At 40.7% G+C, this 27,268-nt stretch overlaps 1 protein-coding gene across 2 annotated transcripts in view; it reads right to left on the reverse strand.

The window, feature by feature from the left end:
• IARS1 (isoleucyl-tRNA synthetase 1) overlaps nt 1-27,268 on the reverse strand; it is a 180,950-nt gene that overhangs the window by 10,323 nt on the left and 143,359 nt on the right. The window contains exons 31-33 of one of the 2 annotated variants that reach the window (XM_084634253.1): nt 20,265-20,390; nt 14,177-14,320; nt 12,478-12,540 (exon numbers count right to left, since the gene is read on the reverse strand). In XM_084634253.1, the coding sequence (XP_084490379.1) occupies nt 12,478-12,540; nt 14,177-14,320; nt 20,265-20,390 (333 nt within the window). Of the gene's footprint in view, nt 1-12,477; nt 12,631-14,176; nt 14,321-20,264; nt 20,391-27,268 lie in introns of both variants that reach the window. The other variant, XM_084634252.1, reaches the window with a different exon arrangement.

The raw sequence follows: 27,268 nt of genomic DNA on the forward strand, positions 1-27,268 counted from the left end.
CAATTAAGACAGACAGACTGATTAGAACACCTACAGCCAATCAAGAAGCTCTTAGAATCAATTAAGACAGGCTAATCAGGGCACCTGGGTTTAAAAAGGAGCTCACTTCAGTTTGTGGTGCGCGTGTAAGGAGCTGGGAGCAAGGGGCACTAGGAACTGAGAGTGAGAACTCATACTGTTGGAGGACTGAGGAGTACAAGCATCATCAGACACCAGGAGAAAGGTCCAATGGTGAGGATAAAGAAGGTGTTGGGAGGTGGCCATGGGGAAGTAGCCCAGGGAGTTGTAGCTGTTGCACAGCTGTTCCAGGAGGCACTCTAGACAGCTGCATTCCACAGGGCCCTGTGCTGGAACCCGGAGTAGAGGGCGGGCCCGGGTTCCCCCCAAACCTCCCAACTCCTGGTCAGACACAGGAGGAGTTGACCTAGACTGTGGGTTCATGAAAATGGCCAAACTGAGGGCCATTGTGAAGCTCCAAGGTGAGCAAATCCACCAATAAGCACAAGACTCACCAAGGTAGAGGAGGAACTTTGCCACAGGGGTCAGAACTGCATAGTCTGCTTGATGGCCCATTAAGGACCATCCATAGGCACCAAATTCTGGCACCAGTGGGTGCTCAACCCCCCTCATCCCTGCCCTGACTCCACGCCCACCCCGCCCCACCCCCATTCCAACCACTTCCTCAAAGTCCCCGCCCCAACTCCACCCCCTCCCTGCCCCATTGGACTCCCTCCCCAAATCCCCGCCTCAGCCGTGCCTCTTCCCCACCTCCTTCCCTGAGCATGCTGCATTCCCACTCCTCCCCCCTCCCTCCCACAGCTTGTTACACCGTGAAACAGCTGTTTTGCACCAGCAAGCGCTGGGAGGAGAAGCGTGGACCCGGTGCACTCAGGGGAGGAGGCGGAGGTGAGGGGAGGTGAGCTGGGACAGGGCGCTTGGCTGCCAGTGGGTGCAGAGTACACACCAATTTTTCCCCGTGGGTGCTCCAGCCCTGAAGCACCCATGGAGTTGGCACCTATGGGACCATCAGCTATACAACTGACCCATTGAAAGAAGGCAGATACACGTAACTCAGCAAGGTATGCAAGGACATGCCTATGGACAGAACGCTAAAGTTTTTCCATGCCATGTGCTGGGTAGCTTGTTTTTGGAACAAAGGAAGCACAGGTCACATCGCAAGAGACTATAAAAGGCAGCTGCATCTCCTCCATCTTGTCTACAATCCTGCTTCTTACCTCTGGAGGAACTTTGCTACACTGAAGCTCTGAACAACTCATCCAAGCTGTGGATGTACTCCAGAGGCTTGATGTGAACCTTCAGTTTATTCCATCACTGCTACAAGCCTGAACCAAGAACTTTGCCATTACTGTATGTAATTGATTCCATTTAACCAATTTTAGCTCTCAACTATATTTCTTTCTTTTTATGAATAAACCTTTAGATTTAAGATTCTAAAGGATTGGCAACAGCATGATTTGTGGGTAAGATCTGACTTGTATATTGACCTGGGTCTGGGGCTTGGTCTTTGGGATTGGGAGAAACCTTTTTTCTTTTACTGGCGTATTGGTTTTCATAACCATTCGTCCTCTCAAGGAGCAGTGCTGGCGGTGATACAAGGGAACTGGAGTATCTGAGGGAATTGCTTGTATGACTTCTGGTTAACCAGTGCAGTAAAACTGAAGTCTTCTCTGTTTGGCTGGTTTGGTGTGTCTTAATAATAAAGGACACCCAGCTTTGGGCTGTGACTGCCCTGCTCTAAGCACTTTGTCCTGAATTGATACTTTCAGTCGTGTCCCGTTAGAGCCCGCTTCGTTACAGCAGGACCGTTGTTACTCTGTGGAGTTCTATAAAGTTCATAGAATCATAGACTTTAAGGTCAGAAGGGACATTATGATTGTCTAGTCTGACCTTGCACAACGCAGGCCATAGAATCTCACCCACCCACTCCTGTAACAAATCCCTAACCTACGTCTGAGCTACTGAAGTCCTCAAACTGTGGTTTAAAGACTTCAAGGTGCAGAGAATCCTCCAGCAAGCGATGCATGCCCCACACTGCAGAGGAAGGCGAAAAACCCCCAGGGCTTCTGCCAATCTGCCCTGGAGGAAAATTCCTTCCCGACCCCAAATATGGCGATCAGCTAAACTCTGAGCATGTGGGCAAGACTCACCAGCCAGACACCCAGGAAAGAATTCTCTGTAGTAACTCCAATCCCACCCCATCCAACATCCCATCACAGGCCATTGGGCATATTTACGTATTCAGTGGAACTCTGCACAGGCAGGGGGCCTCCCTTGCAGAAGCATATAGGGAATGTATTACAGCAGTAAAGTGAGGCCACATCCAGAGTCAAATGCACAATAACAATTCTCCTCAGCACAGGAGACAGCAGAGCTAAACAGCTTTCAATTCTGGAACATTAGAAGGAATGCCCACATTAAAATCTGCAGCAATTTAATATTCTGAATGATTAAGAATATAATATACACTTAATATAAATTATATGCAACAACTGTGCAAAACTACAGTGATGAAACCAGCTTTATTCATATTCTGTATTTTATACATGTTCAAGATTCGCTGTCCTGCTACCTGGATGAACATCAGTTTCTCTCAGTATCACAGGTACATCCATCTGACTATTCAGTGGCTATTTTTACCTGTTTGAAAAAGAATCTGAGACAGTTCTGATGTGAAAAAATAATATTGAGCCACCTGATTCAGATTACTGAATACATATGTACATCCCATATGTATCTTCTGCAGCAGTACTCTCACACCGTTTTCATGAAGCATGGCATTACATGATGGCATGCCTGGAGAGTTAACATTTTGCAAGTTTTTTAGGACCAATTAAAAATGGTGTCAAAAAATATTAGTGCAGGGATGGTCCCCATTACAAAAGCTGACTGAAAACCACCAAACTTTTGCACTAGGTTGGTGGTTTCCATGAAAAATTAAGTGCACCAAATGAAATTAAGTGCCTTATTATGTACTCCCGGACCATGACTCCATAGCCAAATCAGAGCTGAGTTTTACACTTAAGGCAGTGATTATAGTAACAAGTGCTAAAATAGATTAGTGTAACTGTCTTGTTAAATATAATAATGTATTCCACACTGGACTACATTGGTAATTTAAATCTGCTTTCCAAAACAATGTACATGGAGTTCTAAGGATTATTTGGTGGCTGATGTTCTGCAGATAGAGGACATGTTTCAAAATTCCACGGTAAGAAGTGCTAGTTATCAGAGAGCAATAGGAGGAAATAGCTCACCAACAGAAGTGATGCACCTGTGGAGAATAACTGCCTGGAAAAGGATGTAAATTAGTCTTAAAATCTATTTAGAGACTACAGTTAGTATTTACAGGAGCATAAAGCAATCCTGTTTCATAGATGTAGCAGAGATATTTGACAGGCTTGGCAATGTTCGTGAAACGTCTGGCAAGATCTTCTACCATTCTGCTATCTAAAAGAGCTATCCTTAGGTCAGGTAATGTGACTGCTAACTCCAACCCTCCCCTACATGTGGGCCATAGCATGCCACCACAGTGGAAGAGCAGCTCAGTTTTACCTATTGGGGTCCTCATTTTCCAGCCTTTAAACATAGTCTATATAACAAACACACCAGTGACTGCATCGCATAGGATTGTCCAAGTAGTAGTAATGACAAATGCATATGCTGAAACAGACAAGTGGATATCAGGGTCCTGCCAACAGTGTTACACGGCATAGTAGAATCCACGTAAAAACATGTGAATGAACAGGAAATATTTTAAAATCTTTGAGTACATTTAATGGTCATATAAGTAATGGATTAACAACAATGGCTGGAGCTAGGCATTGTGCAGTGTTGTGATGGAGACAACTCTGCCACTGTGTCACAATACTGTCCTTCAATACTCTTACAATTCTAGCCTTCTGCTTGCCCCCAAGAGCCAAGCAAAGAACTGTACAGAGGCTTTGTAATGTGTGCAAATGGAGACTTAAATATATTTTAGTCTGTAACGTTAACAAAGTTCCACTCTGAAAAGTGATTCTGAAAGTGGCATTGTGGGGTTTTCGGTTTGTCTCTTTCACTTGGTCTACATCAAATGCACTTCTTTTACAACTAAAATTTACTTTTTCTTAGATAACTGCCCAGGATCTGAAAGTCAAACTGGATTCTTTCCTTCTCATGCATCACCATCAGTAATACAGGTGCCACAGGTCAAATTTGACGCACACCTGCACTGAGTAACTATTAACCTTCGAGGGGTTTTTGTCAATACAATTAGCCTTCAAATTGGGTTGTACCAGAGCAGCTAATAAAGATTCTGTTTTACCAGTGGTGACACACAGGAAGAAAAGAACCACGCTCAACACTCGGAGCCCAGGGTGACTCTGCAGGGCTGTCATTTAAAAAGTCTTTTATTTGTAAATTGAGCCAGTTTTGTATGGAATTAACAAGACAAAACATGGACCTTCATGAGGCTGTTTTTACAGTCTCTTTTCAGAGCAAATTACAAAAGATATAGGATCAGGGCATTAATTCATTTCAGCAATTAACATTTCTTTCCCTCAATAGCTCCCTTACACCCCCTCCCTGCCAAAAAAAAAAAAAAGATTCTCTCATTAACAAAATAATTTAAAAGAATTATTCGGAAGCAGAGTAAAGCCAAATTCACTGCTGAGTTACTCAAATTGTGAACCTGGTCCCAAAGTTTTTTAAAAATTATTTTTAAACATCATTGACTATATAATACCAGCTTAAGATGGGTTTATTATCAGATACACTGTAACCTAACTATATGCATAACCTCATTAAGAAAGCGTAAAAAGCTTCCCCTTTATTATTGTAAGATAGTTTTAATTTGGAATATGAAATAAAAATACACTAGATAAGGCTTGTGTTCTAAACCAAGCATATTTAAATTAGGATTTACTGTAACTGTTAACATGTAACTGTATATGGTAATCTTTTCCTAGCTCTGTTGAAATTCTAAGGTCTCAGATACTTTGCCCAGCAGTGTAAACTGACAGCCTTATTTAGGCAAAACTTACCATTATAACATTTATTTCTGAGAGTTTTCCAGGAGTTCCACAAAGAAAAAATTATAAGAGATAAAGGAAGTGAGAGCATGCAGTTTGACACAAAAATATTAAAAAAAAAAAGTTTTTCAAGCCTTTCAAAACTCAGTTCAGCCTATAAAAAACATTCCAACACCTGGCACCAGCAGTTTTACAATTCCAGCTGATATTTTATCCAGTTCTTTAACTATCTACCAATGAGTAAAATTATTATTTTGTATTAGAAGTAGCCCTAAAGAGTTAATAAAAAAAATTAGACTCTCCAATACTATGAAATATCAGAGCTGCTGTCTGCCATTTCAAAGCTTTAAACATTTTCTGGAGCTGTGGCTATAATGATAGATAGATAAAAAGATTATTTAAAAAAATAAGTAAAATTGCAGAAATATGCATTGCCATTAGTTGTACAAAATGATTTACAGAAGCCCCAAAATATAATTTACTCCAAAATAATTATTTTCTCTGAAAACATTTGCTCGATATTGATCTTGGCTCTTTGTGGCAGATAATTTAATGTAATGATGTCATAAAAAAGAATTAGAGTAATATAACTCAATTTGTGTATTTATACTATAAAAAGTGTTGCCAAATCACTTCCTATATTACATCATATTAATAGGGAAAAGGAAAGTGAGAACTTGAATTGAGACAATAGAATTGTAACCATTACACACATACTGTGTTAGCTACACAAATCAGCCTGTTAACCAACTGAAAGTACTATGCTTCTTGGGGCTCAGGTATGATTTAGAGAATATTCCAATCAGGGCTTTTAGCCTTTAAAGAAGAGTATTTACAGAAACCGCACATTTTAAATTTACATGTTATGTACAAATTATGGTTTAATCCACAAATGGATGGTATGACTTTCCTTAACTCAATTTATACTTTATTTAACCTTAAGAGTAAATCTACCCATTTTCATTTGTGTAGGAATTATGCTTAAAAATGTAAGAGCTAAAAAAAAGTTATTCCTCATATTTTCCCCTCCAATACCGGATAACTGCTGCAGCTGCACAGGAGCTAGCAAACAGAGCTGTAAACAGGGGAGTTTGAGTGGCAGTTCTGTCGGAGGAGAAGGTATTTGTGTTTGGTTTTGTATTGGTAGTACTTGTACGTGTAGAGGCTTGTAGGGGCTTTGTGCTGGGAGAGAAGCTGAGCCCTGACTCGGGGGCGGGGCTTCTCTGACTAGGGGTCCTAAAAGGTAGCAGCCAGTCAGGCAGCGGCACAGACAGCTGCAGCGGCACAGGAGCTAGTGAACAGAGCTGTAAACAGGGGAGTTTGAGTGGGAGTTTGCAAGGGGAGTTTGTCTTGTGGTGCTTGTTTTTTGCTGTGGGTGGTGGTGTTTTAGTGTGGTTTGTGTTTCCCAGATTAACAGGATTGAGGTGGGAAGGCTATGACAGATACAGAGGCAGCAGTGGGAGTGACCCATGTAGGGGAAGACACAATGAAGATGACTGGATGTGGAAGCTGTGGTACGTACATGATCCTGGAGGGGGCACCTGGTAAGAGTTGTGTCTGTATGAAGTGCCGTCTGATAGAGCTGATGGAGGAAAAGATCCGAGGTTTGGAGATGCAGGTGGAAAGTCTGGTAGAGTTTAGGAAGGGGTTTGAGCAGATTATGGAGCAAAGACATGAGGTATCTGAAGGGAAAAGCTCAGACTTGCAGATGGAAGCAGGACTGGGCAATTCTGAGGGGAGACTAGGTGAGGAAAGTTGTCAGTGGAAGCATGTGACTAAAAGAACCAGGCAGAGGAAAAGACGGGCTAGTGAAGGAGAAACAGAGCCTAAGGCTAGGTTTGCAGAGTTGGAAAATGAAGAAGGGGCTCAGCAGGTAGTCACTGAAGGTGGAAGGGCAAGGAAGAAGAGAAGAGCAGCTAGCCCTATAGGAAAAGGGGAAGAGTTAATGGAGATTACACCAAATATGAGCCCCAGGAGGATACAGGATGGGTTAAAGAGGATTACAAGGGAGAATAGGAATGGAAAGAACTTGCAGCCAGAGGGAACAGGGGATAGACTGGAGAATAGCACCATCACTAGGAAAAGGCAGGTCTATGTGATTGGGGACTCTTTACTGAAGAATAATAGATAGGCCTGTAACCAGAGCTGATCCAGAGAATAGGAGGGTGTGCTGTCTTCCAGGTGCTAAGATACGGGATGTAGACCTGAGGTTGAAAAGGATTCTAAAGGGAGCAGGAAAGAATCCCCTAATTATCCTTCATGTGGGAACAAATGATACGGCTAGATTCTCGCTGGAAAGTATTAAGGGAGACTATGCTAGGCTGGGGAAGACGCTTAAGGAAATTGAGGCTCAGGTGATCTTTAGTGGGATTCTGCCTGTTCCTAGAGAAGGGCAACAAAGGTGTGACAAGATTATGATTATCAACGGAATGCTTAGGCAGTGGTGCTATAAGGAGCGCTTTGGGATGTATGGCCACTGGGAGGCATTCATGGATAGAGGACAGTTCTCTCGGGATGGACTTCATCTGAGTAGGGAAGGAAATAGACTTCTAGGATGGAGGCTGGCACAACTGATTAAGAGAGCTTTAAACTAGGAATTTGGGGGAGATGGTTGGGAGATATCCAGGTAATCTCCACGCCAGAATTTAGCATTGAGAGGAAAGAAAATGAAGTAAGAGTGGATACAGCCGTGGGTAGGAGGAAGGGCAGTGTAGATACAAGTCTAATAGGGTCTACTGGCAGTAAAATGACCGTGCCTAATAGGGTACAGAAAGTGAGTGAGGCCAAACAGCAAAAATTAAGATGTTTGTACACCAATGCGAGGAGCCTAGGTAACAAAATGGAGGAACCAGAGCTACTGGTGCAGGAAGTGAAACCAGATATTATAGGGATAACAGAAACATGGTGGAATAGTAGTCATGACTGGACTACAGGTATTGAAGGGTATGTGCTGTTTAGGAAAGACTGAAATAAAGGTAAAGGTGGTGGAGTAGCACTGATATGATGAGATAGAATGTAAAGAAATAAGAAGCGATGAAATGGATATGACCGAGTCTGTCTGGGCAAAAATTAAATTGGGGAAGAAAACTATTAGAGCCTCCCCTGGGATAGTGCTTGGGGTGTGCTATAGACCGCCGGGATCTAATTTGGATATGGATAGAGTCCTTTTTAATGTTTTTAATGAAGTAAATACTAATGGAAACTGCGTGATCATGGGAGACTTTAACTTCCCAGATGTAGACTGGAGGACGAGTGCTAGTAATAATAATAGGGCTCAGATTTTCCTAGATGCGATAGCTGATGGATTCCTTCAGCAAGTAGTTGCTGAACCAACTAGAGGGGATGCCATTTTAGATTTGGTTTTGGTGAGTAGTGAGGACCTCAGAAGAAATGGTTGTAGGGGATAATCTTGGCTCAAGTGATCATGAGCTAATTCAGTTCAAACTGAACGAAAGGATTAATAAAAATCTGCAGCTAGGGTTTTTGATTTCAAAAGGGCTGACTTTCAAAAATTAAGGAAATTAGTTAGGGAAGTGGATTGGACTGAAGAATTTATGGATCTAAAGGTAGAGGAGGCCTGGGATTATTTTAAATCAAAGCTGCAGAAGCTATTGGAAGCCTGCATCCCAAGAAAGGGGAAAAAATTCATAGGCAGCAGTTGTAGACCAAGCTGGATGAGCAAGCATTCTCAGAGACGTGATTAAGAAAAAGCAGAAAGCATATAGGGAGTGGAAGAAGGGAGGGATCAGCAAGGAAATCTATCTTATTGAGGTCAGAACATGTAGGGATAAAGTGAGACAGGCTAGAAGTCAAGTAGAGTTGGACCTTGCAAAGGGAATTAAAACCAATAGTAAAAGGTTCTATAGCCATATAAATAAGAAGAAAACAAAGAAAGAAGAAATGGGACCGCTAAACACTGAGGATGGAGTGGAGGTCAAGGATAATCTAGGCATAGCCCAATATCTAAACAAATACTTTCCCTCAGTCTTTAATAAGACTAAAGAGGATCTTAGGGATAATGGTAGCATGACAAATGGAAATGAGGATACGGAGGTAGACATTACCATATCTGAGGTAGAAGCGAAACTCAAACAGCTTAATGGGACTAAATCGGGGGGGCCCAGATAATCTTCATCCAAGAATATTAAAGGAATTGGCACAAGAAATTGCAAGCCCATTAGCAAGAATTTTTAATGAATCTGTAAACTCAGGGATTGTACCGTATGATTGGAGAATTGCTAACATAGTTCCTATATTTAAGAAAGGGAAAAAAAGTGATCCGGGTAATTATAGGCCTGTTAGTTTGACATCTGTAGTATGCAAGGTCTTAGAAAAAATTTTGAAGGAGAAGGTAGTTAAGGACATTGAATTCAATGGTAAATGGGACAAAATACAATATGGTTTTACAAAAGGTAGATCGTGCCAAACCAACCTGATCTCCTTTGAGAAAGTAACAGATTTTTTAGACAAAGGAAACGCAGTGGATCTAATTTACCTAGATTTCAGTAAGGCATTTGATACTGTGCCACATGGGGAATTATTAGTTATATTGGATAAGATGGGGATCAATAGGAAAACTGAAAGGTGGATAAGGAATTGGTTAAAGGGGAGACTACAACGGGTCCTACTGAAAGGTGAACTGTCAGGCTGGAGGGAGGTTACCAGTGGAGTTCCTCAAGGATCGGTTTTGGAACCAATCTTATTTAATCTTTTTATTACTGACCTTGGCACAAAAAGTGGGAGTGTGCTAATAAAGTTTGCGGATGATACAAAGCTGGGAGGTATTGCCAATTTAGAGAAGGACAGGGATACGCTACAGGAGGATCTGGATGACCTTGTAAACTGGAGTAATAGTAATAGGATGAAATTTAATAGTGAGAAGTGTAAGGTCATGCATTTAGGAATTAATAACAAGAATTTTAGTTATAAGCTAGGGACGCATCAATTAGAAGTAACGGAGGAGGAAAAGGACCTTGGAGTATTGGTTGATTATAGGATGACTATGAGTCGCCATTGTGATATGGCTATGAAAAAAGCTAATGCGGTCTTGGGATGCATCAGGCGAGGTATTTCCAGTAGGGATAAGGAGGTTTTAGTACCATTATACAAGGCACTGGTGAGACCTCACTTGGAATGCACTATGTGCAGTTCTGGTCTCCCATGTTTAAGAAGGATGAATTCAAACTGGAACAGATACAGAGAAGGGCTACTAGGATGATCCGAGGAATGGAAAACTTGTCTTATGAAAGGAGACTCAAGGAGCTTGGCTTGTTTAGCCTAACTAAAAGAAGGTTGAGGGGAGATATGATTGCTCTCTATAAATATATCAGAGGGATAAATACCGGAGAGGGAGAGGAATTATTTAAGCTCAGTACCAATGTGGACACAAGAACAAATGGATATAAACTGGCCACTAGGAAATTTAGACTAGAACTTAGATGAAGGTTTTTAACCATCAGAGGAGTGAAGTTTTGGAATAGCCTTCCAAGGGAAGCAGTAGGGGCAAAAGATCTATTCGGCTTTAAGATTAAACTCGATAAGTTTATGGAGGAGATGGTATGATGGGATAGCATGGTTTTGGTAATTAAATATTCATGGTAAATAGGCCCAATGGCCTGTGATGGGCTATTAGATGGGGTGAGATCCGACTTACGCAGGAAAGAATTTTCTGTAGTATCTGGCTGATGAATCTTGCCCATATTCTCAGGGTTTAGCTGATCGCCATATTTGGGGTCAGGAAGGAACTTTCCTCCAGGGCAGACTGGAAGAGGCCTTGGAGGTTTTTCGCCTCTCTCTGTAGCATGGAGCACGGGTCACTTGCTGGAGGATTCTCTGCTCCTTGAAGTCTTTAAATTACGATTTGAGGACTTCAATAGCACAGATATAGGTGTGAGGTTTTTTGCAGGAATGGTGCCTGCGTTGTGCAGGAGGTCAGACTAGATGATCATAATGGTCTCTTCTGACCTAAATATCTATGAAACTGTACATCACACTGTTTTTCTCATTTATTTTACTATTTCAAGCGAGTATTTTCTCTGTGATAATTCGAGCAGCTACACTGATCATTCACTGCACTGAGATCTTTCTGCCCTGCAATAACATTGACAGAATCCAAAGACAGATGTGGTTTTAATAATAAAGTGTAACATCAACTGCTGCTAAGTGACAGCGTTCTCTCTAGTCAGCAAGATTTCACATACAGCCACATTTACACAAATTAAAACTGTGCTTTCTGTATATTCTGTTCTTATGTCTTCTGCAGTGATTTAATGATGGTAATTTTCATTCCTCTATATTAACTAACATCAACCATGCAAATTCTCTTTAGCAGGAGTTCAAACTAGCAGTTACAACATTTCACAACCACCTCACTGAAGAAAAGTTCTTTTGGATAACCAGTATTTGTGGTTCACATGAAACAACACCTAGTATGACCTAGGATATAAACCTGAGTCTTGGCTCAGACGATAATTTTGGAATGACTAGGAGAACCTATCAAGTAGACAGTTCTGGGGTTATGGTCTCCCCCAACAGATTCTGAAGTGCACATATACAACCAAACACTTACCTCAATAAAATGAAAGCACTCAAAATATTTGAAGACTAGCACTTATTAACACTGAATACAGACTCAAATGGACTACTTTGAACATTAGTGTGAGCAATTCATAGATAAACTCAGTAGACGTGCTTCATGATTGTGAAAGCATAGGCTGGTGGAATTAAACTGGGTAATACTGAATCAATTGTTCAAAATGAAAAATAACAGGTAAAAAAGTGTGTCACTTGCTCGGATTCCGATCTATACAACATTCTGAAATGCCTGCTCTGATCCATACAGTTATACTCCTTTCCTCCATTCCCTTTGGCCAAAAGAAAAAAATCAAGTCATTCCTATAACAATGTGCAGTTTACTGCAGAACAGATTCCCAAAAAGATTCTGCTACTATTTAAATTATTTTTTTCCTCTAAGTAGAGACTTCTTTTTAAATTTACTCATGACATCAGTACATACCTAACATTTTCATTACTGACTGACCTTTCAATTTCAACTGAAGAGGCTCCTAGAAAACTATTCTTAGCCATTTCAGCCAATGCATGTAACTGCACTACTCATGCAAAATTTTACTACATTAAAAGTACTCTCTGTTGGTATGTATATGATGTACTTTGGATTAAACAGATTTACCACAGATCAAATGCACGCAAGTCTGATGAACACACTAAGGCCCTGATATTGCAAACACTTACGTACTAATCTAAGGATTTAAAAAACTAAGTAGAAGACAATCAATTATCAGGCAAGATAATTAGAAAGAAATTTTGACTGTAGGCAACTAAGTTAATTCACTGGAATCCAATTAAAAGGATATATCGCTGCTGTTGAAGAGAAACAAAGTACATAAGCAAAAAAATCTACAGTACACTCAGGCATTAAGTAACTTACCCTGTGTTTGTGCTTCATCTAGGAACAATTTTAGCCTCCTGCTCCTGAGTCCAAACACTTTTGCTGTTTCATAGAGAAGACCTTGATATGTTAGTCCATTCTGACCAACTGGGTTTTCCATTAGAAGAGTTCCCACCACTCCTTTCAGACACTCTAAGGCAACAAATTGTGCATTATTGCTATTTGAGCGGGGAAAACTGCCTCATATTACACATTTGCATTTGTCTTGACCCATAGGACTTATTCCTTCAATTCACCTGTTTCCTCAACATCATTCCTTAATAGCATTCACTTACCCAGGTCTATAAAATCATGAGTGGTATAGAGAAAGTAAATAAGGAAGTGTTATTTACTCCCTCTCATAATAAAAGAACAAGGGGCCACCAAATGAAATTAATAGGTATCAGATTTGAAACAAACACAAGAAAGCATTTTTCACGCAACACACCGTCAACCTCTGGAACTCCTTGCCAGAGGGTGTTATGAAGGCCAATTATATAATCGGGTTCAAAAGGGAGCTAGATCGATTCATGGAAGATAGGTCCATTAATGGCTATTAGCCAGGATGGGCAGGAATGGTATCCCTAGCCTCTGTTTGCCAGAAACTGGGATTGGGTGACAGGGCATGGATTACTTGAGGATAACCTGTCTGTTCACTCTCTTTGGGTCACCTGCCATTGGCCACTGTCAGAGGACAGGATACTGGGCTTGATGGACCTTTGGTCTGACCCAGTATGGCTGTTCTTATGTCTAAGCTAAAATATTACAACAAATATCTATCACAGATTAATCACTGGAAAGTTGTCTTTTTGAGCTATAGATCCATAAGCACTGAACTCTGTGAGCACATCAACAAATGAAAGGAAATCACTAGGTCCCCTACAATGGGCAGGCCACAGTAGCTGAAGAGGGGTTATGGAAAACAAATATTTCAGTAAGACACAGGTGATCTTTCACAGAAGTACAGATCATAAATGCTCAAGGAAAAACACCAAATATATTGCTGATTATGGTCCTATTTTCTGCCCAGCGTCAGCCCATGCTGATTTCCAGTGACTTCAAAAGAATCCATGCAGGAATAAGGGCAGTTATTTGCACGGAATCCAGGCCTAAAACAAAGCCTTCACTGGAAAGGCAAATAAGTCTTTTGGAGGCAAAGTAATGATGGAGGGGAGGCAAAGGAATGAGCATACAATGGGATCAATGAAGAAGAAACCAAATTACACATGCGTATTGATCTCTAGATTGATGATGATATAATTCCCCTATTTTTTAAATCTGCGTAAAAGCAGTGGTTTTGACTCCTGCATCATGCACTCAGTGACAATCCCATTACAAGAGAAGCTGGCCTTTTCAAGTCAATTTTAGGCTTGTAGCCTTTCAGAACAAGTTTTGCATATGCAAATGAATAGTTAGAAATAGAAGAAACTATTCTGAAACTCATATTTAAATGCCAATAAGACCATCATCCCCCTCTCTCAACTCATCTTTCTCTCTTTTTCAAAAGAAGTGAGGAAAAACTAAAACTCATCTTCCACTTTGTACATTAGAAAGTTTCTCTTATATGGGATACCGTAAGTAGAACACACCAACTACCAGTCCAAACATGTATAGATCTCAAGTGAATAGTGTTCACGAAAACTTAAATTACAACAGATAAAACCAGTAACTGAAATGAGAAATATCCTACATACAGTACCTTGTGGTTTTGCATTCACTAGCTGTAAGTTGATATACTGGCAGACGAGGGTATCATGGGTATTGATCAAAGCAGGGGCTGACCCTGATGTCACATGAAGAGTCTTTCCACTGAGACTCAGTAAGTCAGTGTTGCTCAACAGTTCTGAAAAGAAAAATGAGACCAGTCAGGCCATTACAGGCTAATTAACATCTAGCTCTCATCTGATTAACTGACAGAGTATTTCTAGCTACTGTTTCCATTACAGAAATGCTTTCCTTTTCAGATTTCCTTTCTCAAGAGAGATATATTTCTTCATTCTGAAAAACATAAGTGAACTTGTACAGTGAGTTAGAGATACCTTGTTTTATGATACAAAGTATCTCATCTGCTATGGCAATTAATATGTTAAGCATAATGGGCTCAGAATGCACAACAGCACTATCGTGCAAAAAACTTCGAAGATTGTATAAGAGGCTGGGAAGTTAAGATGATGTCACTTAGAAGTACAGCCCTCATACAGGAAAGCCAGGAAACACACCTACTCGGTAGGTCAACTTCTAGAATCATAACTATATATACAATAAATAGCTTGCTTGTTTATAGTAAGCCAACAATGATTCCTTTGTATCAGCCATTTCCAAACCATCAAATTAAAACTTTGAAGTCTTCGCTTCTATCTCAATTTTGTTAGCTGAAGCATCATAGAACATGTTTTAGACAATGATTTATTCAAGGTATTTTTCTGACGCTTCAGATGCCAATTAATGCAAAGGCAGTGGCTAATAAAATGATTTGATTGTGTATGAAGCCCTTGGCGTTTGCATGTAATACCCAAAACAGAGTCAAAGAGCAACAACTAAAATGTTTACTTTCTCATGCCCCCTTTTTGATAAGCAGTGGCCTGGAGTGATGGAGCTGTCAGCTGTCAGAGAGAGGTGACTCACATGTCACTCAAGCTTTTAACAAGCAGAGCTTGACTACATGGAGACGCAGTGTAGCGAAGTCAGGCTGTGATTCAACAGTACACTAGCATGCCAAGCATTGTTTCCATGTAGACAAGCCCACAGATGTATCTATATAATAAGAGTCCAGGAATGTCACTCTGAAGCCTAAAATGTCTATTGTGTCAGTGTGAAGTGATGGAAGCAGCTACAAACATGGCTGAGAACTCTTTTTGTGCAGAATATCACCAGGTTGAATTATCACTGCGTTTTCTGGTCTGCTACCCTCCAATTTTTTAGTTCTCAGCCATTTTGACTTAACGAATTACACTCATGCAGTGTACAGCTACTGTAAGACAAGAATCTATGACATGCCAAGAGTCCTAAACTATTATGCTATCAGAGATAACTCAACCAGTCACCACCCTCACTCTACAGCTAAGTTGCATGCAACAGTTTCATGAGTTGTATGACGAAGTTGTGCACAAACAGTGGATTACTTGGCCCAACTGTCACACCCATACACCCTAAAGCCGCTCACATAAATCAACACAAACCTCCGAGACATAAATCCAACACAACCACCCATACATGAACACAACAATGACCTTAAACATCACTCTGAAGCCCAGAATGTCTGCTGAATCGGTGTGAAGTGATGGAAACAGCCACAACAGCAGTTCTCAACCAGGGGTCTGGGGCCACCTGGGGGGCCACCAAAATAAACCAGAGAGCAGGGCCAGCGTTAGACTCACTGGGGCCCAGGGAAGAAAGCTGAATCCCAAGCCCTGCTCCTTGGGGCTGAAGCTGAAGCCTGAGCAACCTAGCCTCACAGGGCCCCCTATGGCATGGGGCCCTGGGCAGTTGCTCCTCTTGCTACCCCCTAACACCAGCCCTGGCTTTTAAATCTAGTGATAAACAGTTGTTGCACAGGTGGGCCATGGAATTTTTATTGCATGGGGGGTGAGGGGGAGGAGGGGCTCAGAAAAAACAGGTTGAAAAAACAAGCACGGTTGTGAGCTCTTTTTGCTTAGAACATCACCAGGTTCAATCATCACTGGGATTCATGGCCTGTTACTATCCAATTATTTAAAGTTCTCAGCTATTTTTGGCTTTAAAAATACCACATATAACTTTACAAATTACACCCATGAGACAGCATGGGCTTTCAGCTACTCACAGTAAATATCTAAGCTTGTGGGTATAACACTAGGAACAAAAAAGTATTTTTCCATCTAAGCCACTAACTGAAAAACCAAAGATTTTAAGATACTAAAACATCCTGATACCGTCTTTGTTGTAGTAAAATGAGACCATAGGAGGGATAAATAATTTAGAACACTATGTCAATGGACTTCACTAAAGCTGATATGGCTAAGTTTTCCCTTCAAAATGCTGAATCAGACAATGACAAAGCTTACCAATGACCCTCATCACTTGGGGAGCTATAGTCCTCTCTGTTAATATGTTCTGACAAGTGTATTGCTTCTGTCTGTTCATTTCATTTTAATGTGAAACTAATGGTATGGTACATCTTACTCCAAGGATCAGGGGGAGTATTTGATGCAACAGCAAGTATTTATGGAAACAAAATATTCCACAAGATCCTTAGGCAATAAAGAAATGCACAAAATTCCCTGCTTTCTCATGAAGCCGACAGTTTTCAGGAATAAAGGGCCGGGTTAAAGCTAAACTTAAATTTTACGGGTTTCAGAGTAACAGCCGTGTTAGTCTGTATTCGCAAAAAGAAAAGGAGTACTTGTGGCACCTTAGAGACTAACCAATTTATTTGAGCATAAGCTTTCGTGAGCTACAGCATCCGACAAAGAGCTGTAGCTCACGAAAGCTTATGCTCAAATAAATTGGTTAGTCTCTAAGGTACCACAAGTACTACTAAAATTTTATGTTAGCATTTTCCAGCAAACAGAATGCTGAAGGGGATGTGTTTACATGTGTATGTGTCTGCTGTCTCCAGAGGGTTAACAGTTACTTTTCAAACAAAGCAGAAAAAAAAAAATCAAGTCACTAATGCACAATACTTAGTGAGAAGAATTTATAAAGTAGAGAGACGTAGCAGCAGTTATTTTTAAGCTGCATGAAGCTAGAGCAGCTGTGCCTAGCACTGCCATGCACTAAACCCATGATTACTATGTATTAATTATACAGCACCTTAAATGTGCAAGGTGTTTTACAGAACAAGTAAGAGACATGGTCCAAGGAGCTCACAGTAATACTGGATCCCTGGAATAATCCAGGTAGGAGGTGGACAAGCATGAGTGACAGGAATTGTGATTTATCTTTCAAGTTACTCTAGTATTTTGCATCACAGGGCCGTTGCCATGTCAACACAAAGACAACTCTCCATCTGCAATACTGTCACCATTTACTTAAAAAAAAAAAAAAGTCTTTCAGAGTAGATGGAAAGCAATATTTTCACATACTTGATATAAAAAGTGTGAAAAATCACAAACCATCATTGTACATCAATATTAAAGCTTTTAAAAAACCCTTCAGTTCAGCCTGGAGCTGAGGTTTGTAGTTGGAAAGCACAGCCACTCAACTGGGATGGCAGTAAGATGGACTTCCCAAAACCCTAGTCCTTCTCAGTCTAGGCCAAACCACCTCCCAAGGGGAAAAAATTTAGCTTATCCACAACTGCACAATGTGTACATTTAATCTTAACTGTTTAAAAAAATACTTTTAATTTTAAATGGTTTACAGCTTTATTTATTTTCTGCTGAGACCCTTTGTCCTGGACGCCAGAGGAAGACAGACTAGACATCAGGAATGTGATTTAAATAGGCCACAGCTTCATTAAGGAACACATCTGAGAATTATCCAGCAATAACTTATCCAGTTCAGGTCATTCTTTCTTTGTAACCTATTCCATCTGGTTGAAGGCTGCTGTTAGCCCTCACTTAACTCGGTCCCAGCAATGTCCTGAGGCCCCACCACCCTCGCCTCAGACAAGGGTTAAGGATCTGGAGAAGAGAGGGCTGTGTCCTTGCTGTACCAGACATAAGGTGCTCCAACCCCACTCCCCACCTTCTTTAGGAGATACCAGACCCGCCACTGAACAATCACCTTAACTGGACTACTGTCAAGTAGCAATAAATTGAATTTTACAGTGTAACCTACCCACCAAGTCCCTGAGAGGAAGACTAGAAAACCCACCCTATCCAGACCAATCTGGCAGTGCGGGAAAAATTCCTTCCTACCTCCAAAAAGGCAGTTAGCACGATGCCCAGAGCAATGCCCCAAAACCCAGCCCTTCCTTAATACCGTGGAGAGATGGGGAAAGGGTATCTTCCCTGAGCAGAATGGTACCCTTGGACAAGGGGAAGGGCTTATAAATCCTCCCCTTAGGAGCAAATAGAATGCTGCACCCTTCTGTCCAACCAATCAGCTACTATGGTTCTACCGACTACTTATCTCTACAACTTCACACCAGACTACTTTGATTTTGTTCTCCTCATTCCAAATACAATACATTGTTGCTATTTGGAAAATTATTTTAAGGAAAGGTTTTCTTCCACAGCCAACTTTATTTTAAATGATCTTGTTAAGCAATCCTGAAAAGCAGAGTACTCTTTTCATATGGTAGAAATATTCCACTTGGTTCTGTGCAACCAACCACTTTAAGTGTCCTGGCTATTAACAAGCTGAATAAGGCAAATGGAGTGTGTCAGATAGAGAGACTCAGTAAGGGTACCCCAAAAGACTTCTACTAAAGACATGAAGAGAAAAAATATTTTTTCAGGGAGTGAGAAACAGGAAAGCAAAAATGTAAGAAAAAAAAATGGTGGGGACACAGATCTAAGGCAAGTTACTGGTCCAGTGATGTAATGTATGGGCACAAACTTCTGCTCCTAATAGCCCTGTAGGAATTTTAGGGCAACTGTTCATACTTTCCATTCACGGTGATCAAATTATTACATTCATCCCCCCCCCCCTTTAATATTAGCTATTCTTCAGGATTAAGTAATTTTAAAGATAAAAAACAAATTTTTCATAACCATTGACCTCTGTCAATTTTGCAAACACTGTCTTCAGGTCTCCTTTATCCAATCCTGTTGAACCTTGAATTGTGTAATTTGCAGAATCCATATTAACTTTAAATGCTTCAGTTTTTAAAACTCTCTAGAGCAATACTACTCACAGTGACATGTCTGTAAAGAACTCACTAATATACTATAAAAATAAATTTCCAATTCTTGCTAATCAAAGTTTTTACTTTGATGCAGCTAATTCTTTTCTCTTTTTTGATTTATTCACTGAGTGGTTTGGTTACTTAGGGTCTTTACACTACCAGCCAATTAATTGTCCCTTAATTCCAATACAACAGAATACAAAATGTAATCTTATCATAAAACAGAATCTTGATCTCGAAGACAAGAAAATAAAGCCAGCTTGTTTGCCAACATCTCATGGTCACGAATTGCAACATATTTCAGTGTTTAGTTTCTGTTGTATCAGCCACTCTATCTCCGTTATGCTTGCTAAATTATGTGTGCTCTGTACATAACCCATAAAGTGCACTTTACATTTTCATTTGTTTACAGAGTCTGAGCACAAATTCAATCCTATAAAAATGTTTTCAAAATAAACTGTTCTCTAACAGAAGAAGCCTGGAGATCTTCAAACTGCTCTGCTGTAAAATACAAAAGTATGGCAACAGCAAAGAATTTGACTAAAAAGGAAAATCAGTTTGTACTCAATTTAAGTTCTAACGCCATCTATTAGTGTATTTGCAAAATCATGCAACTATATTTTATGGCAGCTTGCCAACTCATGGTACAGTACTAAACTGATGAAAATGCTTTCTCAAATGGATGAAATTTCATCCTAATGAGAACTGAAAAAGAAATACAAATTGGAAATGGATCGCATAACAAAAGTGATGAACACCATTTAGCAAGAACTTTTAAAACCATTTAGATAGTTTATAACTGTAAACTATCTATAAAAACGTTCTCATATGCTTAGTAAAAATCAGCCCTAGAATACTGGGCATACTTCCCAGGAGCTCTTTTTTAGAAACTTCATATAGACAATCTGAGAAAATGATACATTAAAGGATACAAGCTGCCAGTGACATTCTTTGAAAATCAACTGAATCGCTACTGTATGCACTTTCTCAGCTTTCATCCGCAAACATCACTTACCTGATTTTCCATTGAAAACTAACAGCTTTGAATTTTTAAGGCCAAAAATGCAGGACACAACATCCACAAGTTTGGTATAGTTTAATTTATTATCTCCTTTTGGATTTTCCAGCAGCAACACACCATCTAAAAATAAAAACAAAAATGAAGAATTAAAATGAATTTTATTTAAGAAATGAATTTGTATTTTGCAATGATGAACTACTTAGAATTGGTTTGCTATATTATGTAAAATCAATACTGATTATAGTGAACAAAAAAATGTGTCTCACATTTCTTTATCCCAGGAATATGAACTATGGGTCTCCTCTTTTCTTAAATTAAGCCCATTATAAGAGAAAAAAACCCTGTTTCTGGATAGGTTTAGTAAAAAGAAATCTAATCTCCACTGCAGAATTTGTGTGGGCATCTCTCAGTAGCTTTAATCAGCAATAATCCTATACACTTTGACAGAAAAATGAATTTAAATCTAAAAGGAAGCAAATATTTATGCGTGATGCCATCTTCGTAACAAAATAACAGTACAGAGACATACTTATTTGTATGTGACGTAGACAATTTGGGTATTTCTTGAAAAGTGTAAATACAAATAATCTGCTCCTTTGCTACACCAAAATCCTGTGTGCAAATGTTTTATATTGTATTGGATAAATCAATATACAACTCAAAAATATACACTGAATGTATATTCGCAGAAAGGAGTACTAGTGGCACCTTGGAGACTAACCAATTTATTTGAGCATAAGCTTTCGTGAGCTACAGCTCACTTCATTGGATGCATTCAGTGGAAAAAACAGTGAGGAGATTTATATACACACAGAACATGAAAAAATGGGTGTTATCATACACACTGTAAGGAGAGTGATCACTTAAAATGAGCTATTACCAGCACGAGAGCGGGGGGAGAAAACCTTTTGTAGTGATAATCAAGGTGGGCCATTTCCAGCAGTTAACAGGAATGTCCGAGGAGCAGTGGGGGGGGGAGGGGGGGCGGGGAACAAACATGGAGAAATAGTTTTACTTTGTGTAATGACCCATCCACTCCAAGTCTCTATTCAAGCCTAAGTTAATTGTATCCAGTTTGCAAATTAATTCCAATTCAGCAGTCTCTCGTTGGAGTCTGTTTTTGAAGTCTTTTTGTTGTAATATTGCGACGTTTAGGTCTGAGATCGAGTGACCAGAGAGACTGAAGTGCTCTCCGACTGGTTTATGCATGTTATAATTCTTGACATCTGATTTGTGTCCATTTATTCTTTTACCTAGAGACTGTCCAGTTTGACCAATGTACATGTCAGAGGGGCACTGCTGGCACATGATGGCATATATCACATTGGTAGATGTGCAGGTGAACGAGCCTCTGATAGTGTGGCTGATGTGATTAGGCCCTGTGATGGTGTCCCCTGAATAGATATGTGGACACAGTTGGCAACGGGCTTCGTTGCAAGGATAGGTTCCTGGGTTAGTGGTTCTGTTATGTGGTGTGTGGCTGCTGGTGAGTATTTGCTTCAGGTTGGGGGGCTGTCTGTAGGCAAGGACTGGCCTAAATGCAATACACACTCATTAAAATCTAGCACATGCAGGAGATTGGTTTGCATATTAATCTACCAGGGAGATGTACATACATGCAAATTAAATTAAGAGACTATAATGAAATCAAATCAATTATTTATGTATATATTACATGATGGCTCGGTGCAGTATATTTGAAATTAAGTGAAAGTAACTCATGTGCCAAATGTAGGAGTGGTTTACAATTAACTGGCAGCTTCATCACTCTTAAGCACATACTGGGTAAAGTCCAAAATAGTGATGCTCTATAGACATGCAGTATTTTGCCCTGTAGACAGACACTATTTTATGCTACAGATTTCTATTAAGGAAGTGTCAACATGAATACAGTTAAATTGGTGTTCCACCACAAATTTAGCAAAAAGAAAAGGAGTACTTGTGGCACCTTAGAGACTAACCAATTTATTAGAGCATAAGCTTTCGTGAGCTACAGCTCACTTCATCAGATGCATATCGTGGAAACTGCAGCAGACTTTATATATACACAGAGAATATGAACCAATACCTCCTCCCACCCCACTGTCCTGCTGGTAATAGCTTATCTAAAGTGATCATCAGGTGGGCCATTTCCAGCACAAATCCAGGTTTTCTCACCCTCCACCCCCCCACACAAATTCACTCTCCAATTTCTGTTAGCCGACGGCCAAGGATGTTTGGTGAGGTGCCAGCTATGCCCGTTTATACCATCCGTGACTTTAACCGCTAGGACGCACTGTCCCTTCGCGGCGGGCAGCCCGGGCTAGGCTGACGGATGCCCCAAGGTCCTAACCACCCGTGACTTTAACTGCTAGAGCTCAGAGCTCCTTCGCAGCGGGCAGTCAATACTGACTGACAGGTGCCCCAATGGCAGCACTAAGAGCCTCTCCACACCCGTGACTTTAACTGCTAGAGCTCAGAGCTCCTTCGCAGCGGGCAGCCAGGATTGACTGACAGGTGCCCCAAGAGTTTGCCCCGTGGAGGCGGCACAACTCAACGCTAGGCTCTTAGTACTCTCACCTAATGGCCAGGCTTTAGAGCCCAAACGGCTGAGGTTCTTTAATTGTGTTGGCTGCTTTACAGTAAACCAGAGAAAACAAGTCAGGCTTATGCATAAATGGTTACCAAAATTTATTAAGCTAGATTCTAATCATGTGGTTACAAAATTGCTAGTGCCTACTTATTTAAATGTAGAGATGTTACACACACAAACAAGTTACAAAACTGAAGCCACAATCCCAAAGAAAGAAAACAAAGTATAGAGCTCTATTTCAAAATATGTGTACACTAAAGATAGGAGATCAGGTGTGGGTGCTTCTTACCCTCCTTGCATCTCTCGATTCCAGCGGTGCCAAGCCAGGATCGGTCACTCAATTCCGCGGAAAGACGAATAAGGGACAAGGCGTAGGGACCCTCTTAGCTGCAGAAGCCTTGGGAGGCTGTCACTTGAAATGGCCCACCTGATGATCACTTTAGATAAGCTATTACCAGCAGGACAGTGGGGTGGGAGGAGGTATTGGTTCATATTCTCTGTGTATATATAAAGTCTGCTGCAGTTTCCACAATATGCATCTGATGAAGTGAGCTGTAGCTCACGAAAGCTTATGCTCTAATAAATTGGTTAGTCTCTAAGGTGCCACAAGTACTCCTTTTCTTTTTGCGAATACAGACTAACACGGCTGTTACTCTGAAACCTGTCACAAATTTAGCATTCAAGTTCAATTAAAACACAAAAGACCCTCTCAGAGGCACCTTTAAAAAGAGAATTTAAGCTATTATCATTTTGATATTCATAATAAACATAGCAGCTCAAAATACTGCCATCATTTCAAAAACAAAACAGTGCAATACTCAAAACCAATTATTTTCAGTATCTTATGGGAGCTGCAATATCCCAGCTGGCATTTTGGGTTTGCTCCTCTCAGGGTGAATCCCTGTGTCCCTTGGAGACTGACATCATATTTGAACACAGAAAAATCTTACACACTTTAAAGAATGGAAGTCTTCAAAAACAATGTTTAACCTTGTACTGGATTTATTAGTGTACTTCCCTATCATGCATCAGTCAAGTGAATACCAGAGCTTAGGTTCTGGTAGGTTGAAGGAACATATATTTCACTGCTATGTGTGATATCCATGAAATAAACAAAATCTGAGCACTAGAACTCGACCAGATAGTTATGAATGCATTATTTCCAGGGCTATCCATTAATCACAATTAACTCAAGCAATTAACTCAAAACAAATTAGTTTGGTTAAAAAAATTAATTGTGATTAATTGCAGTTTTAATCACATTGTTAATAACAGAATACCAATTGAAATTTATCAAATATTTTAGATTTTTTCTACATTTTAAAATATATTGATTTCAATTACAACACGGAATACAAAGTGTACAGTGCTCCCTTTATATTATTTTATCACAAATATTTGCACTGTAAAAAAGAACAAAAATAGTATTTTTCAATTCACCTCATATAAGTACTGTAGTGCAATCTCTGTATTGTGAAAGTGCAATTTACAAATGTACAATTATTTTTTTCATAACTGCACTCAAAAACAAAACAATGTAAAACTTCAGCTCCTGCAGGTACATTCAGTCCTACTTCTTGTTCAGCCATTCACTAAAACAAACAAGTTTGTTTACATTTATGGGAGATAATCCTGCCCGCTTCTTATTTACAATGTCACCTGAAAGTGAGCACAGGTGTTCGCATGGCACTTTTGTAACTGGCTCTGACCTTACACCCCATATTCTTCATAGAAATATTGTTATATGAATATGACATAACTATGATAGGTTTTATGCAAGATGGGTCAGGTGCAGGATCATTAGAAAGGTCATGATTTACTGAATGTAATTATCCAGTTTATATGCATGTATCATTTTTTGTATCTGAAGTTAGAAATATTGACTATGTAACAATTACAACTGTGTGTGTACTTGGGGATCGCCCACCATACAATATGCAATCAGCCTGGATGGGCCATTAGGAAGGACAATAGGACTTTGAAGATACTAATCTCCCTCCCTCCTGAGAAGTTGCTTGGGATGCTGCTTTGACACTGCAGGGTCATGTGATCATGTCATCTGGTACTGGATAGCAGGTCTTAAAATGCTGATATTTTTCCACAGGATGGGAAACAAAGGATTCCCGCCATATGCAAATCCTATTTAAAGCTGGCGAGTGAGTTAATCTTGGCTCTTCTCCACTGCCTCCCTGCCCAGGAAGAAAGACTGCTGAAAACACCTGAAGAAACAAAGGAACTAAGATGAGGGGCGCCAGGGGCTGAGCCCAGGTGAGAAAGGAAACCCTGGAGATTTAAACTGCAAGCAGTTCAGTTTACCTTCAAGAAACTCTGCAACCTGCAACATTTAGGGTGAGAACTTACTATTTGTAGCCAAATTTCTTTAATGTATTAAGCCTAGTTTGCGTGTTTTGTTTTATTTGCTCAGTAATCTGCTTTGTCCTCTTTGCTATCCCTTATAATCACTTAATTTACCTTTTGTAGTAAATAAACTTGTTTTCTTGTTTATTCTAAACCCAGTTTGTGCAATTCATAACTGGGGGGGGGGGGCGCAAAAAGTTGTGCATATCTTCCTCCACATTGAGGGAGTAGGTGAATTTCATGATCTTACGCTGTATAGATCTCAAGTTGGTCTCAATGGGTCTCAAGTTGCAGTGGGGGAGGTTTAGATTGGATATTAGGAAAAACTTTTTCACTAAGAGGGTGGTGAAACACTGGAATGCATTACCTAGGGAGGTGGTAGAATCTCCTTCCTTAGAGGTTTTTAAGGTCAGGCTTGACAAAGCCCTGGCTGGGATGATTTAACTGGGAATTGGTCCTGCTTCGAGCAGGGGGTTGGACTAGATGACCTTCTGGGGTCCCTTCCAACCCTGAGATTCTATGATTCTATGATCGCTATACAATGCAAAAAACAATATAATTTTGGGTTTATACTCCAGGGAGTGCATGCACCAGCATGCTGGGCAATTTCCTGAGCTGAGTCTTCCCACACAGAGCTGAGTGCAGACTCTGTGTGATTCTGCAGCTGGATGTGTCCCTACCTGTGTATATGCTGGAAGGGAGCTTGAGAGCCTGTCACAACAGCCCAGAGTAAGCGGAACCCAGGCTGGTGGGACAGGCAGGCTCAGTGGGACCCCAGCACATCAGGTGGCACTCCGGAAGAGTGGGATCCAACCCACCACACTGACATTGCAAGGTATTTTCATGCCAAATATGCTAAACATTCATATGCCCCTTCATGCTTCAACAACTATTCCAGAGGACATGCTTCCAGCTGATGACGCTAGTTAAAAAAAATTAAAATTTGTGACTGAACTCCTTGATGGACAATTGTATGTCTCCTGCTCTGTGGTTTTGCCAGGAGCTGGGAATGGGCGACAGTGGATGGATTACTTGATGATTATCTATTCTTTTCATTCCCTCTGAAGCACCTGGCATTGGCCACTGCCAGAAGACAGGATACAGGGCTAGATGGTCTGAACCAGCATGGCCATTCTTATGGTTTTATCTGCATTCTGCCATGCCGCCACCCGCTGGGAGCTGCAGGATACCCCTGCCAGTGGCGGCGGCAGGGAGTTGCGGGGTATCCCTGCCACCCACAAGGATTTGGAGCTCCAAGGGCCGTCAGAGTTGGCGGGGGTACCCCATAACTCCCTGCCACAGCAGGCAGCGGGAGACCCTGCAGCTCCCAACCACCACAGGCTGAAGTCACAGAGGCTGCTGGAAGTCACCGATTCCGTGACTTCTGCAACCTCTGTGACTAAATCACAGCCTTAAGCATACGTAACCATCCTTTTGAGTATGTGTCAGGGTGGATCCCACTGTAGGTGACTCACAAACAGTATCCCATCAAAACAGTGGGAATGAGGAGTTCCAGCTGCATCAAACAGGAATTGTAGTTCTGCTCTCCTAAGAGTTTGACCTATCAGTTAAATCCAAGACACTATGTTAGACAAAGGTCCAGTGGGTTACTCCACATCAACACTTTGCAGATTTCTGATACTGTATTATTATATTTCTGAAGCAGGAGGAGGGAGCCTGGATGTTCTGCGTGAAAGACAACTCCAATCAACAGGTGACACAGTGAGATACATCACATTATCCATTTTGAAAGTTGCTGTGATGAGATGACCTGACCTTCAGAATGCCCATCTATAGCTGGACATAGACACTGCAACAGTCTGAATGGATTGCGCCTATTAATGTCACAAAGTAAAGTCCTGGACACAACTAATGCAGGCAACTTGTTTTCTTCTGGTGCAGAGTATGGTTTCAGGAAGATGATAGGTTGATTGACTAGTTTAAATGGAAGTCTGAAACTACTTTGGGAATGAATTTCAGGTCAGATTTTAGTACCCCTTTGTTGTACAGGGGGTTCAGTTACAAGCATCTGAAGCTCAATCACTCCTGCCCAAGTGACCAGCATAAG

This window comes from Lepidochelys olivacea, assembly GCF_965140295.1.
Source record: "Lepidochelys olivacea isolate rLepOli2 genome assembly, chromosome: 7".
In the NCBI taxonomy this organism is placed as follows: domain Eukaryota; kingdom Metazoa; phylum Chordata; order Testudines; family Cheloniidae; genus Lepidochelys; species Lepidochelys olivacea.